General features: G+C 46.9%; 1 protein-coding gene across 1 annotated transcript in view; it reads left to right on the plus strand.

Annotated features, from left to right (window-relative positions):
* The window catches only part of LOC138246827 (alpha-2-macroglobulin-like protein 1), a 262,402-nt gene that overhangs the window by 21,390 nt on the left and 224,279 nt on the right, over positions 1–16,733 (plus strand). Inside the window, exons 4-6 of the mRNA XM_069201584.1 lie at positions 446–498; positions 4,492–4,512; positions 8,517–8,676. Of these exons, the coding sequence (XP_069057685.1) occupies positions 446–498; positions 4,492–4,512; positions 8,517–8,676 (234 nt within the window). The remainder of the gene's footprint in view (positions 1–445; positions 499–4,491; positions 4,513–8,516; positions 8,677–16,733) is intronic.

Below are 16,733 nucleotides of genomic sequence, written 5' to 3' on the forward strand. Positions count from 1 at the left end.
GCACAGTGAACTCCCCTCACTGCTCGTTACCCTGTGGCTCTGCCCTTTTAACAAACAAAACGATAATAAACATAGTTTATTATCATTTCGTTTGTTGAAGGTTTTGCAGCTTCTGCTACTGGCTGGAGGCTACGCCCTAACGGAGGAGCCTCTGCTGGTCAAGACTAAACATTCTAGACACTCATGAGTTACACGGCCCTTTATGAAGGAAAAAGAGACACCTTAGAGAGGGAGTTATATTTCTTTTGTACCTGATGTGGGGGATGTCCCCGCGTAGAGGCCAAGGCCCAACTGGCTCATAGATTGAGAAGGCCCTTTGAACATGGATGCTAGAGATCAGGTTACCCTCAATGGTGCTCTGTCCTGTAACCATCAACAGAGAATGTGACTGAACATCTCTTGGTGAGTTCTAACTCCACTCTCTCCTTCCTTCTCCACACTGCAGTGAACTTCCGGGTGGTGACGCTAGATGATGACTTCATTCCTCAGAATGACAAGGTGAGGTCCACGTGGCTGCCCCGCAAATGCCTTTTGCATCATGGATTGGAGAAGAAGAGTCTAAAGTGCTTGATTTTATAGAGGGTTCTAGTGCTACTTAGATGTGTGTGATATTACATAAAACATGACATTCCCACTGACATTACAGAATATAGCATGTACTCAATGACATAATATATCATGATATGAAGTGACAAAACATAACCGAGGGCTGGCAATATATAGACTATTCTAATATAATGTCACCTAAGATACCACTGGCATTTACTGATATCCACATTGCCTCAGTGCTTGCCAACAAGATCATTATTCCAGAAGAGCTTAATGCTTGGACTGTGAAAAATGGGGGAATTCACCTACATACTTTAACCCTGATTACTCACCAGACATGGAAGATTACTGCTAAGTAATTGAGGAACTACTTTCTCCTCCATCTAGCTTGTCACAGTTCTCGCCGGATAATGGTTTACCCAATCAGCTACCAGACTTGACCATAGGCAAACACCAAGAGTAGGGCCAGAAGAAAGACTAAAACCTCATTACTCCCAAACGTACAAGCTCGATCAGAGCTGGATGAGAAAAGGCCAAAGCGTCAGAAAGAAACAAGCATTTGGAAAGCCAGGAGACATGGGCTTAGCTGCCAGCCTCTTGGCTTTGCTAATGTTTAAAAAATATTTTTGTAAGGCTTTAATACAAAACCATTAAAAAAAAAAAATGGCTGCTCACAAGTGCGCATGCGTGCAGACTCACAGGCGTGAGTTTTTGTGACGGTTTGTGAAATACAGTTTTTCAAAATGATTTTAAGATGGCTGCCTGTGTGTTTATATGTGTGTGCACTCAAGATTTGGAAAATTCGAAAGAAACAAGTGGAAACCTCAACAAAAATAAGATTTTTGCAGGACAATGAACCTGCAAAAACTAGTTTTGAGTTTGAAAATATATTTTTTTTAATGTGAAACGTTGCTGACAGATCACATGCAAAGTTCACACATTTCACAACTTTGTGAAGTACAGAACTTATGAACATAATGATAGGGCACCTACACGAGACATCTTCATTTAAAAAGACTCATTTAGGATGGGTGATCCACAATACTTTTTTATTTGAAACCTAGGTCATTGTTTCGAGTGTCTCACCCATAAACCTTTCACCGAAGATGTGTAAAATCGCATTTTTTTAAAGTCAGTTTAGAAAAAATATGAGAAATTATGTCAAATGAAATACATGGTGCACATTGTGATTTCCTTCTGTTTCACATGAAGATAACAGAAAGACACAGGTGTGAGCGGAAAATGGCTCCAGATGAGACATGTTTTACTCGAAGCAATCACCCGAGGAAAACTATCACACATTTATGCAACATTAAATTTCAGGGAATTTGACAAATGTTGCAGATTTTGTAAGTGAAATTAAAATTTCGCCCGAGTCTAGTTTTAATCGCATTAGCTTACTCACACGTCTCTGAAACAGGCCACTGATCCACTGCCCACAAAATGAAGGACCATCCTGTGCAGAGAAAATAAAACTGGTCCTATTTGCCCAATCCAGCATCTCTGGCAAATACCAGCAATAGGCAATGCAGATTGGTTGTTTATTTAATGATGTCAGCTTGGGCTTGTGACACCGTTCACTAGGTGGCCCCTTCAAAAGAGCATGATGTAAGTATGTTAACAACCCCGTAATGTAAAAATCTTTGAAAGAGCAGTATGTAAAAATCTATAAAATAGCATCATGTAAAAAAAATTACAAGAGCATAATGTTAAAATAAGCAAAGAAGAAAAGTAAGTGGTTCAGCCCTGAGCACGGCTGTACGGACTACACACTGATAAAAATTCAACATCTTTGCCAAGTCTGCCACAACAGATCTAAAGGTGGAATTACAGGCCGCAGGACAGTTTTAGAGAAGCAATGATCCAGGAAAAGGAGACTCTCATTTATTCTCAATAGGCCAATATTGTGGACTGTTGAAAAAATTCCTCAAATTTTTAGAGCTACATGCCACTTTCTCTTCCTACGTGCAGTGCTTAATTTTAGCTGGTGAGTTGTGGTGCTCAGCACTGGTACTTAATTGTTAACACCGGCTCCTATGATAGTCTGCCACATGGCGGTGCTGTTTATCTAATTTAGAGATCAGCACAACAACAGACGTTAATTAATTCAATACACATTACAAATGGCTGATCCCTGTTGCATGAGCCATACTTATAACTTTGGGGGCCTACAACAGTATATTGTAGGTGTATGATGTAGTAGTTGTGTTGGCACTGTAACTGGCAGCTCTGACAGGGGCAGCAGCCTCCTGACTATGGCCCTGGCACAAATGTATTTACAAATGAAACACTGTTTACATGTAACATAACCCTGGAGCTATCAGTAACTTTGTACTGCAAGTTATCTCGGATTTCGATCCAGACTAAGGGTTCTCCACTGAGTGCCCAATGGCACTATGAGACACATGCCCTATGGTGATAAGGCAGGCAACCTGAACTTAACTTTGCTAAGCTCCCTGATTATTTGTTGCTTGACAAGGCCAATTCTCCCAGAGCTACAACACCTTGTGGCCAATAGATTCAGGTCACAGTTCTATTATCAAGGATCTGGGTGTTTTGTGCAGCTGTGGCAGAGAGCCACTAGCATGAATGGCTGGATCCAAATCCAGAACTCACTGCTGTGACATAGCAACAATTGTTAGCAACAGCTGCCACTCACTGTAGCTACATCATAAAGGACTTTCAGGCTGTTATGGCTGGGCTGTGACAGAACCTGTTAGAGCAACTCTGGAAACCAGGGAGTGCAGCTTCTGGAGGAGAGAGCACAGAGAGGGGTGAGGATGAGAGGCCTGAGGCCTGGTATTGATTTATGTTTGTTTTACATTTTGAACACAGACACGAGACTATGTTATGTACAGCTCCCCTATTACCTCTCTGCCCCAGCGTAGTAAATGAAAGCAGGGAACAGTTAAGTCTGGCGGCCATACAGAACATGCAATTTTAAATGGGTAAAAAGTGAACTAAATAGTCGATTGTCACCTCGGGGTTCTGAGTGACATCATGGACAGCTCGAGCTTCGCTCTCATTGCCTCTTTGATGTCACTCAGAACCCCTCAGTGAAAAACATCTCTGTAATTCACTGTTACCCATCTATAATTCCATATGTGGTGCCTTTGCCTGTACTCTGAACTTTTGAATTGCTTATTGTGAACAATTAAAGCGTTATTTTTTATGTTTTTTTTAACTCAGTAAGCCCTAGTTGCCAATGATTACCTCGACCTGATGAAAAAAATAGCATCCTAATAGACTACAAGATGCCATCCTTCAGTCCACCAATGTCCGCTGAGAGTCCTGACTTTAGACGTGTGCAGGCAGGTGGGAGGAGTTTACCTGTGAGGTCAGGTGGGAGGAGTTTACCTGTGACGGGAGGTGGGAGGAGTGTCTGCTTCCTTCTACTACTGTAACCTCAATTATCCACAAATTTAAAACTACTACATTGGAATGTGTACAAGACAAGCTTTGGCTCACGGACATATGTAGTGAGAAATGCATATATATTTAATGTGATGCTGTAGCGTCACATCAGCACTAAAAAGGTGTAAATAAATAAATTCTCAATACAAACTAACTCTTAGCAAGTTGATACCACTGAGTGAGCTAACTGCACTTTACAAATGCCTATGGAATGGATACAAACCTAACATAACAAAACATAACATAAGAAAACTAGTAGAACGAGCATATATCACATAAAAAGTGACAATACCTCCAACATGAAAAACACAACAAGCAGCACTTAATAACATGTAATACACCAGAATATTGAATGAGGGAAGAGAGCAGAACAGAGCAGAGCACTGAGATTTAATGATGTAACATACATAGGATGGAGAGGGTGCTTGTCTGGAGGGGTAGCTTTAAGGGCAGTGTGGTTTGTGGGTAGATGGTCTATATTCTCTGGTCTGATTCTTGCACTAACTCTGGCTCTGTTTCCCCTTGCAGTATGAGTCCATCCTGGTGCAGGTATGTTGTTGTACATTCCCTCTACCCAGGTAAGAGTGTCAGATCTTCTCTTTCCAAACTTTAAGTAGGAACTCGCTCCTTGTATTTTCTGATTTCCAAGAACATGAGGTAAGATCCACTTCTCTTTTCAGACTCTGGGAGTGAAAGATGCCGGCATGTGTGCCTTCCAAAGTCTTCAGGCTGCAGGCAATTGTCATAGAATGACCACCCTCCCTCTTTGTCACATTGGCACCATGCCCAAATCCCTCTGTAATCCACAAAATCAGTAGGACCAAGTGTCAGGTCCCAGAGGTACCCAGGAATTAGCAAAGCTGCTCTGATTCAATTGGAAGGGGCACACGACTGGACCCTATTCCACAATATTGAGACTGTTAGAATGTACCAATGCAGGAATTACTTAGAAAAGTCTTCAAGTAAGTTAAAATAAACCTAAGAAGAGGATGGTATTATATCAGTCCCACAATACCACTGGAAGAGAGGCAGGCAGGATGTTTGGTTATAGTGTGGACCTCTGTGACTGGTTTGCCTGAACGCTTGGTGTGTGACAGGCAGTGCTTAATTTGTAAATAAAAAGTGGTGGTGCCCAAAGCTCTCTTTTGAAACACGTGGTTGTTGCTTTTAAATGTGTGAGCCATCTCGGGCCTCCGCAATCCATTTCCAGCCACTCCCTGCCCCTTTAGCTCACTCTTGTAGCTTTCTCCCTTTCTGACGCTTTTTGTTTTTTTCTCTTCCTCCATCTTTTCCATATGTGTCTTTTGCTTGCAATAAATGTCTGATGTAGAAAACTAAGTGCCGGCCCTCAACAATAAGTGCTGGTGCCCTGCTCCGGATACCACCGCCTCAAATTAAGCACTAGTGACAGGTAAACGTAGAGTGGATATGTGGGGGCGAAGAAGCAGGGAGCAGCTTTCACAGACCTCCTGAAGAGACCTCCTTGCGTTAAGATACAGCATGGCTCTGGCCCCAATGCAGTTCTTTGGGCACCTCTCCTGGTTAGCAAGAGAGCTGCCCCTGGCTCCATGATTCCTGGGCTGCTCCAGTAGTGCCAACACGTGTTAGTATAAGGTGAGATGTGGCCCTTGCAGTTATATCTCTACTATTGAACTGTTGTGATTGTATTTGAGTGTCAGTGACAGTGATGATCCTGGTCACAACTAAAGACAGCAGAGGGTAGGACAATGTAGAAGGGGAAGAATGTAGTGTCTGGTTGCTCCCAAGGTGGTCAGAGTGGTACATACTACAGATGATAACAGATGGAGTCTTGCACTATCTCAACAGGTGTCTGCTCTTGAGTAGGTAAGGGTTGGAGTCACAGCCAGACACAACCAAGAGAGAGCCTCGTACCTGTGCCAGCAAATCCTGAGTTGTTTCTTACATAAATTATGCATTGAAAGAGAAGAGGTAAAATACCCTTCATTCTACATTAGAAACAGCACAAAGAAGTTTGTAAATAGTTCACACTACGGATAAAAATATATAATTCCCACAGCATCATTGAGATGGTTATTTTACGTTCAATTTGAATGCAGCAGACACCGGATTTCAGATGAATGGAGTGTTATAAAACGATATGGTGGCTTTACACAAATCCAAGACGTCTCTCTCTTGTTGCCAGGAGCAAACATTACTGTCTGACTAACAGGAGGCGGGAACCAGACCCTCCTAACCCACTGACAGTCACATTCCTGAGGAGCATCCCCCCATATTGCAAGCTCAGTGCAAGTGTTGAGAATTGCGTTTATTCTGGTCCTGGTGAGCGTGGCTGCCAGTTTCCCAGTCCAAACGCGGTAGGACTTTCCCTGGGATAGTAAAGGCCTATTTGGCTTTAGCGCTGGGTGTGCACGCCGTTTTGTTATGCATGGCCTGGAGACTCGTGCAGCCAAATGCGCAATCTTCAAAAAGAGCGTTGATTTTGCACTGATCCATTTCAGTAGGAATGTTTTGGACCTGAAAAGGGAGAGTGTTATCATAGGTTATTGTTCATTTAAGATTTCACAAGCCATGCGTGTGTTCAGTTCGGCTCTTTATGGCATTCTTCAAGGTTTGACCCTGTTGTTGCCTCCCTTTGGCGCAGAGATGTAGCTGTTAGCACAGGTAATTGAGAACCATGATCGACAATTCCAGATGTAAGTGGAAAATGTAGTGTGTATCCAGGGCCGGCCTTTGGGGGGTGCGACTGGTGCGGCAGCACTGGGCGCTGACCCGAAGGGGGGCACTGACCCATGGCGAGGCGCTGTGCTTACAGTTTAAAAGCACACGATCCTTGTGCGTACAGCTTTTAGGCAGCTAAAAACAGTAAACATAACTCTTGTGATTAATGTTCTGCTAGAGTGCGATATTGGAGATTTATCTAGTGGCAATTTTGACTCCCCATAAAGTAGCGCAGTGGGTTAATATGCGGGTGCAAACAAGAGATGTGTATTTTATTCGGAACGCTGAGTGGCTTAGTTAAGTTAGTAAAACAAAAAAACTTTGTGTCAGGTCCTACGAACCTCAAATTAATGAGGTCATAACAAACAGGCTGAAATTATAATTGTTGAAAAAAAAATCATTCCTCTTTTGGAGCCAAGCCATCACTTGCAGCTATACATAGCCTAGTGAACAGAGTGGTTTCAGAAACAAGTTGCTGGATAGAGCTTAAATCTAAAAATGGAAATGCATCAAATCAGCCATAAAAACCCTCCACAGGCTTCACGTTGAGTCCAGGAATGACATGCAATATCCTTTGCACCATTACACAAGGCCTACTGGAGTCTAACAGTCAGCACCTCCGCACCCTAACTAAACACCTCAAAAAGGTGCAAATGGGGTTGAGTTCAAAAGCAGACACTCAGTGACACTCACAGCCAGTCATGGAGAGCAGTATCCAAGCTTCTTCAACTCAGGAAATGATGGAATTTTTTAGGGATGCATTTGAATAGCCAGAAATAGTTTTGTGTCCCAATGAAATACAGACACACCGCCTCTCACCACCCACCTGGTGATGTAGTCAAAATATTGCACTAATGGCAAACCAGATGTGAAGAGGAGATAACCAAAGGTGCTGTTAATGATAGTGAGGCCTCATTCAGATGTTGGAGGGGAATACTCCATCACACATGTGACGGATATCCCATGATATCGTATGGAGACCGTAGTAAGGCGGACAGGATATTAGTAACACTTGTGGCGGAGTATTCCCCTCCGCCAAGATCTAAATCAAACCCTCTACCTATGATGGATATTCAAGTCAGTGAAGATGAGTCAGACAGTGGATCATTCAGCAACAGCACCTGAACAAGGGCACAGTGAAGATGCACCTCAAACATGGGCTGGACTCCTACCTCCACTTTATCAATGTCCCTTTCTGTGCCCAATACATTGATGGGTTATTACCTCAACTCATGGAAAATAACAATTCGCCCAATAGACTTTCGTTTCCGCAGGACCTTAGATAGGCTCACAAAAAATGCAGGAAGAACACACCCTATAGGGTGAGATCTTGCGGCCTGATTTAGAGTTTTGCTGAAGGATTACTTATTAAAACATTATGCATAACCTGTCTGCCTTACTACAAATGCCATAGGAAATAATGCTTCTGCTTGCTAGCCTCTGAACATGCGCATAACAAAGGCCCCGTAGCACCCGCGGTGCGGTAGGGGCGCCGAGCTCCAGGAGGCCCTAACAACACAGTACAGCACCTGGAGTAAGTAAGTCTGGGGGGGGGGGGCCCTCCTTGTTCTGTGGCCCCTTTCAGTTTCGTTACACCACTTCATCTGACCTGTGCATTTCTTTCTACTTGGACTGTGTGTGTTTTCTAGCTGCTTTCTTGTTGGCACTCTATATTGCTTGGTTGATAAAGTTATTTGCACAGAGTACTGGGTGGTGGTGAATGTGAGCTTCTAGTGCTGGTCTATGTGTGTTACACGCCTTCCGTGTTATTTGCCTGGTGGGAGTAAGTAGGACACACATGTCACATAGGCCTCCTGGGATGAATCTCATGAATCGTTTCCTGTCTCCCCCAGGATCCCAGCGGGAACAGGCTCGTGCAGTGGGTGAACGTGACCCCGCAGCAAGGCATTGCAGATCTCTCCTTCCCCTTGTCCTTGGAAGCAGCTCTGGGCACCTACAGCATCAATGTTGGACCAAGAAAAACCAGCGCTACCTTCACGGTGGAAGACTATGGTGAGTAGTGGACGCGTGTAACATGACTGACATGAGCCAATGGCCGGAGTATGCAAATGTGAAATAAACTGTAAAACAAACTGTTATAATCCTTTAGAAGTGGGCACAGCCTTTTACTGTCAAGTGTATCAGACTCCAGGTACTTCAGAAATATACATCAGTGGGCATGCTATGCTATGTTATGTTATGTTATGTTATGATACTTGAGCGGGCGCCCTTGCAAAGTACCTGGAGGGGGTCTCTTCCCCTCCTGAACCCATTCTGGGGCCTGCCGCATGTGCAAAGTGTATTGTTCTGAGGGAGCCCCCGGGTGCCCCCCCCCTGCACTGCATGGGTTGCGGGGACCTTTGTTATGCCACTGATTATATTGTGTTATTTCACTTTTAGGCCTGGAAAGGCTACTGGACAAAAATGCTTGGCTCTGGGAGGTCTCCTAGTACTCATCTGTTGGAATAAAAGTTGTTAGAGCACTCTCCACTGCATCACTGCCATAAGTGCAAACTGACTCTCGTTATATCATTACATGGCAATTGTCCATTTAAAAATAAGAGTGTTTTTGTGCTTGTCAACTTCTGCACGTGTTAAATATAAGATTTACACTCAGTGAGTGACATATGACAGGAGGTAAACTGCTCCATAATGAACGAGACTGGGCTGCAGGGTGTGGGGTCCACAACCAGTGAGCGAGACAGGGCTGCAGGGTGTGGGGTCCACAACCAGTGAGCGAGACAGGGCTGCAGTGTGTGGGGTCCACAACCAGTGAGGAAGTCAGGGCTGCAGGGTGTGGGGTCCACAACCAGTGAGCGAGACAGGTCATCAGTTTGTGGGGTTCACAACCAGTACGTGAGACAGTGCTTCAGGATGTGGGGTTCACATCCTGTCAGTGAGACAGGGCTTCAGGGTCTGCGGTTCACAGACAGTGAGAAAGACAGGGTAGCAGGGTGTGGGGTTCACAGCCAGCGAGCGAGACAGTGCTGCAGGGTGTGGGGTTCACAGCCAGAGAGCGAGACAGTGCTTTGGGTGTGTGGGCTACACAGTCAGCGAGTGAGACTGTTCTTTATAGCATTGGATTCACAGCCTGTGATTGAGACAGTGCTTCAAGGCATGAGTGAGACAGGGCTTCAAGGCATGATGGAGACAGTGCTTCAAGGAGACAGGGCTTCAAGATGTAGGATTCACAGCCAGTAAGTAAGACTGCACCAAGCAAGGCCTTGTTCCAATAAGTGAAATACGCGCCCATTCAGGGAGATTCTTTTTCAAGGTATGACTCTCTCACCCAATTAGTGAGGCTTACCTCCCCTCTTCTGCCTTCCTCTCCTCCACAAGAAATGCTTACATTGTTGTCCTTGACCTGCCAGGGCTCCATCTGGCTTCTGCTCAAGTGTGATGAGAGTCCCCATAGGGTCACATATGTCCACTGTGCTTGCCAGCTAGACTGGCATTGCATGACGCCTGTAAGTAAATATACAAGTGTTTCTGAGAAGTGTTTAATACCTCTTGCTCTTACTAGGCTTTTGTTTTGTCTAAGACTGCCTGATTCACAGGCTTTCTGATGAGCACAGAGGATCTGCAGACCGGGCACCTCAGGGGGCCTTTCTGTTTCAATGAACAAATGAGGCATCCACTGCTTTCAGCGGCCATGTGACGCTTTAAACCCCCATGTACTTAAATAGCTCTTATAAGACCAGTTCAGTCAGAGTTCTGAATGACAAACCATGAACAAGCATTGGCAAAGTCAACAGGACTCACCATTAACACCAACTGGCTTTGCACATGATTTAGCCATCCCTGATGCTGTGCCACATGGCTAAAAAATAGATTAAATGTCATTTTATAGGCAAGTGCACCAAACATGAAGTGCATACAAAATACTGATCCGAGTTGAGTTGATGAAGAAAAAGAAAAGATAGTAGCACAAGCGGGTGGAAAAGCAAGACGGTGAGTGCGAAGCAGCATGGAGGAGGGTTGGAATCAAAAAGGGCGGGAAGGAAGCCACAGGAGCGTGGGGGAAGCAACAGAGGGGTGCACGGAAGTAACACAGGAGTGCAAGTGGGGAGAAGCATCCAGGGCTGGCCTTAGCGCTGGTGGCGCCCTGTGTGACAACGTTTGTTAGCACCCCCAGTGACCACCGCCACCATGGATTCCCTCACTATCACCCTTTAACAGTGCCCTCAAGTCTCCATAATCCCTCTCTCTCAGATACATTTAATTCGTTTTATAGCACCACTTATTCTAGTGTAGGGTCACAGAGCACTTTGCATTCCACTCACATTGCACAGGGACAATCAATCACATGTGTGAGTAAATCAGTGTATAAGAAATATTACTTAAGACAAAGGACTACAAGGTGTGGTAGTCGCCTGTCATCCATGCTCATAGGCAGTAGAGTTTAAGAGTGCTTGGTCTGGAGAAGCACAAACTCAGAATTTAAAATGTAATACCATGGTTGGCGTTTCTCTTTAATTATAAGAACGTATTTCTACCCAAATGAACCCTTTTTTCAGAAAGAAAATGAAAGGCGGGGAAAAAATAATAATGTTCTAATCTATACTGTTGGAAATGGGGTCTGTAGTTGGCAACCAGTTCAAACCCTGTCTGTTGGACCTGGCTTTTTGACAGGGACATCCCCAAACTTTTTGCCTCCTTCCTCCTATTTTTTCTGACCTGTTGTTGTTGGCTTTTGACCTCTGAGCACTTTACCACTGCTAACCAGTGCTAAAGTGCATATGCTCTCTGTGTAAATTGTACTATTGATTGGTTTATCCATGATTGACTATTTAATTTACCTGTAAGTCCCTATTAGAGTGCACTACATGTGCCTAGGGCATGTAGATTAAATGCTACTAGTGGGCCTGCAGCACTGGTTGTGCCACCCACCTCAGTAGCCCCTTAACCTTGTCTCAGGCCTGCCATTGCAAGGCCTGTGTGTGCAGTTTCACTGCCACTTCGACTTGGCATTTAAAAGTACTTGCCAAGCCTAGAACTCCCCTTTTTCTACATATAAGTCATCCCTAATGTGTGCCCTAGGTAACCCCTAGAGCAGGGTGCTGTGTAGGTAAAAGGCAGGACATGTACCTGTGTAGTTATATGTCCTGGTAGTGTAAAACTCCTAAATTCGTTTTTACACTACTGTGAGGCCTGCTCCCTTCATAGGCTAACATTGGGGCTGCCCTCATACACTGTTGAAGTGGCAGCTGCTGATCTGAAAGGAGCAGGAAGGTCATATTTAGTATGGCCAGAATGGTAATCTAAAATCCTGCTGACTGGTGAAGTCGGATTTAATATTACTATTCTAGAAATGCCACTTTTAGAAAGTGAGCATTTCTTTGCACTAAAAACTTGTTGTGCCCTTCAATCCACGTCTGGCTAGGTTTAGTTGACAGCTCCTTGTGCATTCACTCAGACACACCCCAAACACAGGGTACTCAGCCTCACTTGCATACATCTGCATTTTGAATGGGTCTTCCTGGGCTGGGAGGGTGGAGGGCCTGCCCTCACACAAAGGACTGCCACACCCCATACTGGGACTCTGGCAGACAGGATTGAGCTGAAAGGGAACTTGGTGCATTTCTTAGAGACTCTTTGAAATCACCCCCACTTCAAAGGCACAACTTAGTATAAAACAGGGCCTCTGCCCTACCTCATCAGACACTTGCTGGAGAAGAAACCGGAACCAGAAACTACATCCTGCCAAGAAGAACTGCCTGGCTGCTCAAAGGACTCACCTGTCTGCTTTCTCCAAAGGACTGCTGTCTTGCTGTTGCCCTGCTGCCTTGCTGAACTCTTGTCTGGCTGTGAAAGTGCTCTCCAAGGGCTTGGATAGAGCTTGCCTCCTGTTCCTTGAAGTCTCAGGACCAAAAAGACTTCTGCCTTTCACGTGGACGCTCCGTGCGCCGAAAATTTCGACGCACAGCTTGTTTCGCGGCGAGAAAAACGCCGCACACCGACGCTGATCAACGCGACGCCCTCGGGACGATCGAGACTTCGACGCACAACCTCGCAAGGACAAAGCCGCCCGACTTCCAAGGAGAAATCGACGCGACGCCTACCGTGAGTGCGAAACTTTGACGCACGGCCTCGCAAGGACAACGCCGCCCGACTTCCAAGGAGAAATCGACGCGACGCCTGCCGTGAGACCAAAATTTCGACGCACGGCCTCGCAAGGACAACGCCGCCCGACTTCCAAGGAGAAATCGACGCGACGCCTACCGTGAGATCGAAACTTCGACGCGCAGCCCCGCAGAACGACGCGCAGCCGGAAAATAAGCAGGAGAATCCACGCACAGACCCGGGACATCTGGTAATCCCCGCGATCCACAAAAAGAGACTGTCTGCGCGCCGGAAAACGACGCCCGACTTCCCCGCGTGGAAAAGAACGACGCAAGTCTGTGTGGGCTGAGGAGAAATCGACGCACACACCCCTTTTTCCACGCACCTCTTCTCCTGTGGCCCTCTGAGGAGATTTCCCACCAGAAACCAGGTACTCTGTGCTTGAAAGACACTTTATTGCTTTTTAAAGACTTAAAGACTCTTAATATCACTTCTCAGTGATATCTTTACAAATTCGTATTGCAACTTTGATCGTTTTGACCTACAAGTACCCAGATAAATATTCTATATTTTTCTAAACACTGTGTGGTGTATTTTTGTGGTGTTATACTATGGTGTTGTATGATTTATTGCACAAATGCTTTACACATTGCCTTCTAAGTTAAGCCTGACTGCTCGTGCCAAGCTACCGGAGGGTGAGCACAGGCTGATTTTGGATTGTGTGTGACTTACCCTGACTAGAGTGAGGGTTCTTGTTTGGACAGAGGGCAACCTAACTGCCAACCAAAAACCCCATTTCTAACATTGGTGATCAGCGGTGAGGATAGGACTTGTGTTTGTGCAGTGACATACAGTAGCTAAGTATTTCACTACCTACCCACAGTTGAAGGTCAACTTGATTTTTTATCTCTTTTTTGACTTTTGGTCTCTGATGTCCTCCTGGATATACTATTGATATTTTGGACTTTGGATTTTGGTTTTTGCTGGTAAGATCCTATCAGAATGGGATCGCTTACCTACTTATTCTTTTTGCCTACTGACCACCTCACTAAGGCTGACCTAAGGAAGCTTTGCAGAGAATGTGGCCTTCCTGTAGCAAAGAGATCTACTAAAGCAGAGATGCTACATGCCTACATAGTCTGGGAGGAAGACAGATGGGCAGAGAGAGAGGCAGCAAGAAACCAAATGACTAAGTACCCCTCAGAGGAGGAGGAGGACGACTCAGATGAGGAAAGAGACCCAGTGAAAAAAGAATGGCTCATGGCTCAAGCACGGTGGATGGAAGAGCTAGATGAGTTTATTGAAAGGGCTGAGGCAGCAAGTCTCTTAGCCCTGGAAGAAGAAAAGATTGCAGCTCAAGAGCTGAGCTGTAAAGAGCTGAAACTGGAGGCCGGAAGGGCTGAGTCCAGTTCAGATGGTGGCAGCAAAAATCTTGCATCTAGTACTGCTGAAGAAGGGCACAAGCCCAGAGATGTGGTGCCCAACTTGAAGAAGGGAGTTGACACACCCCAGGCAGTTCAAGGGTATGAGGTAGTTCCCGTTATGCACAGGGTCCCTGAGAAGAATTGGGGAACTGGCACAGGGAGTCATATTCCTACTGGGGGGAGGGACACTTTACTGACTCTAGCAGAGAGTGACAGAGAAAAGGGTTCCCCCCTGGTGGACGTCCTGGATATAGAGTGTAGAGACATCCCAGAAGAGTTTGGGTTGAGTGTGAGGGACAGACAGAAACTGTCTCACCAGTCTCAAGAGGGTGATATAGAGTGCTTTTCCAAGGCTGAGTTACTAGGTGGTTGGGTGAAGGGTACTGTGGTTAATACATGTGAAGGGCAGAGTGATGTAATTGCTGGAGAGCATATGTCTGGTCCTTATTTTCCAGAGCTACGCCAACACCAGGTGGAGTGTGAGTTCTCTGACCCCAGGGAACTTACAGTGGAGGCAGACTTTTGGGTGAGTACCAGAGAGTCTGAAGAGGCATTTGGGGGTGCTCCTGAAGGGAGTGGTCTAGGTGATTCCCGACCAAGTGAGGTGGGAGAGGATTGTAGTGTCCCAGGTAGGTCTCAGAGCCTAACCTGTACCGTAGGGCCACCTTTTGAGGGAAGCCCCGCAGGGTCAGAAGAACTTGGGGGGATGACTGTAGACAGCATCCCAACAGTTCTGGTGTCTGGCAGTACCACTCCTAGTGAGGGGGTGCAGAAGTCCAGACATAGGGTTGAGAGGGGGTGGCAGACCCCAGTGGAGGATCTTGAAAGTCAGGGGTCAGCTCTGAGAGCAGAGCCCCCCAGGAATGACCCAGGTGAGACCGTTTCTGGTTTGGGGGAAACCCAGACTCTGCCGGATGGGCAGAGGTCGGGAGACCTGCGCCAACCAGACTCTTGTGTGGCCCTTGGGGACGGCGTGTCCCTTGTGGGGGGTGAGAGTGCCCCCCAGGAAGTCCTGGCATGCCAGGCAAAGATTCAACCTCAGGGTGGTGACTCTGGGTTGGATAACCGGGTTCAGAGGTTAAACTTTGACCTGGTGGGGGGTAGATGTGCCCCCCAGAAAGTCCTGGAATGCCAGGCAATGGCTCAACCTCAGGGTGGTGACTCTGGGTTGGCTTACCAGGTGAAGAGGCCAAACTCTGACCTGGTGGGGGGTAGGTGTGCCCCCCAGAAAGTCCTGGTATACCAGGCAATGGTTCAACCTCAGGGTGGTGACCCTGGGTTGGAGAACCAGGCTCAGAGGTTAAACTCTGACCTGGTGGGAGGTAGGTGTGCCTCCCTGAAAGTCCTGGCCTGCCAGGCAATGGTTCAACCTCAGGGTGGTGACTCTGGGTTGGATATCCAGGTTCAGAGGTTAACCTCTGACCTGGTGGGGGGTAGGTGTGCCCCCCAGAAAGCCCTGGTGTACCAGGCAGTTGTCCAACCTCAGGATGGTGACCCTAGGTTGGAGAACCAGGTTCAGAGGTTAAACTCTGACCTGGTGGAGGGTCAGTGTGCCCTCCAGGAAGTCCTGGCGTGCCAGGCGATTGTTCTACTTCAGGGTGGTAACTCTGAGTTGAATGGCCCAGTTCAGAGGTTAAACTCTGACCTGGTGGAGGGTCAGTGTGCCCTCCAGAAAGTCCTGGCGTGCCAGGCAATTGTTCAACCTCAGAGTGCTGACTCTGGGTTGGATACCCAGGTTCAGAGGTTAAACTCTGACCTGGTGGGAGGTAGGTGTGCCTCCCAAGAAGCCCTGCTGTGCCAGGCAATTGTCCAACCTCAGGGTGTTGACTCTGGGTTGGATGACCAGGTTCAGAGGTTAAACTCTGACCTGGTGGGGGGTAGGTGTGCCCCCCAGAAAGTCCTGGCGTGCCAGGCAATTGCCCAACCTCAGGGTGGTGACCCTGGGTTGGGGAACCAGGCTCAGAGGTTAAACTCTGACCTGGTGGGAGGTAGGTGTGCCTCCCAGAAAGTCCTGGTGCGCCAGGCAATTGTTCAACTTCAGGGTGGTGACTCTGAGTTGAATGGTCAGGTGCAGAGGTTAAACTCTGACCTGGTGGAGGGTCAGTGTGCCCTCCAGGAAGTCCTGGTGTGCCAGGCAATTGTTCAACTTCAGGGTGGTGACTCTGAGTTGAATGGTCAGGTGCAGAGGTTAAACTCTGACCTGGTAGAGGGTCAGTGTGCCCTCCAGGAAGTCCTGGCGTGCCAGGCAATTGTTCAACTTCAGGGTGGTGACTCTGAGTTGAATGGGCAGGTGCAGAGGTTAAACTCTGACCTGGTGGGGGGTAGGTGTGCCTCCCAGGAAGTCCTGGTTTGCCAGGCGGTGATCCAGTCTGAGGGTACAGACCCTGGGCTGGAAGACCAGGTTCAGGGTGTCCCCCCGGACCTGGAGGGAGGGGCTACTGATAACAGTGCCCCTACCATGTTGTCTTCTGAGGAGGCCACTCCTAGTTGGAGGGTGCTGGACCCCAGAAGGGAGGGCAGGGGGAGGGAAGCCTCACCCCGGGCCCTAGTCCAACCTGAAGGTACAGACCCCAGGTTGGAGGG

This window comes from Pleurodeles waltl, chromosome 7 (assembly GCF_031143425.1).
Source record: "Pleurodeles waltl isolate 20211129_DDA chromosome 7, aPleWal1.hap1.20221129, whole genome shotgun sequence".
Taxonomy (NCBI): Eukaryota; Metazoa; Chordata; class Amphibia; order Caudata; family Salamandridae; genus Pleurodeles; species Pleurodeles waltl.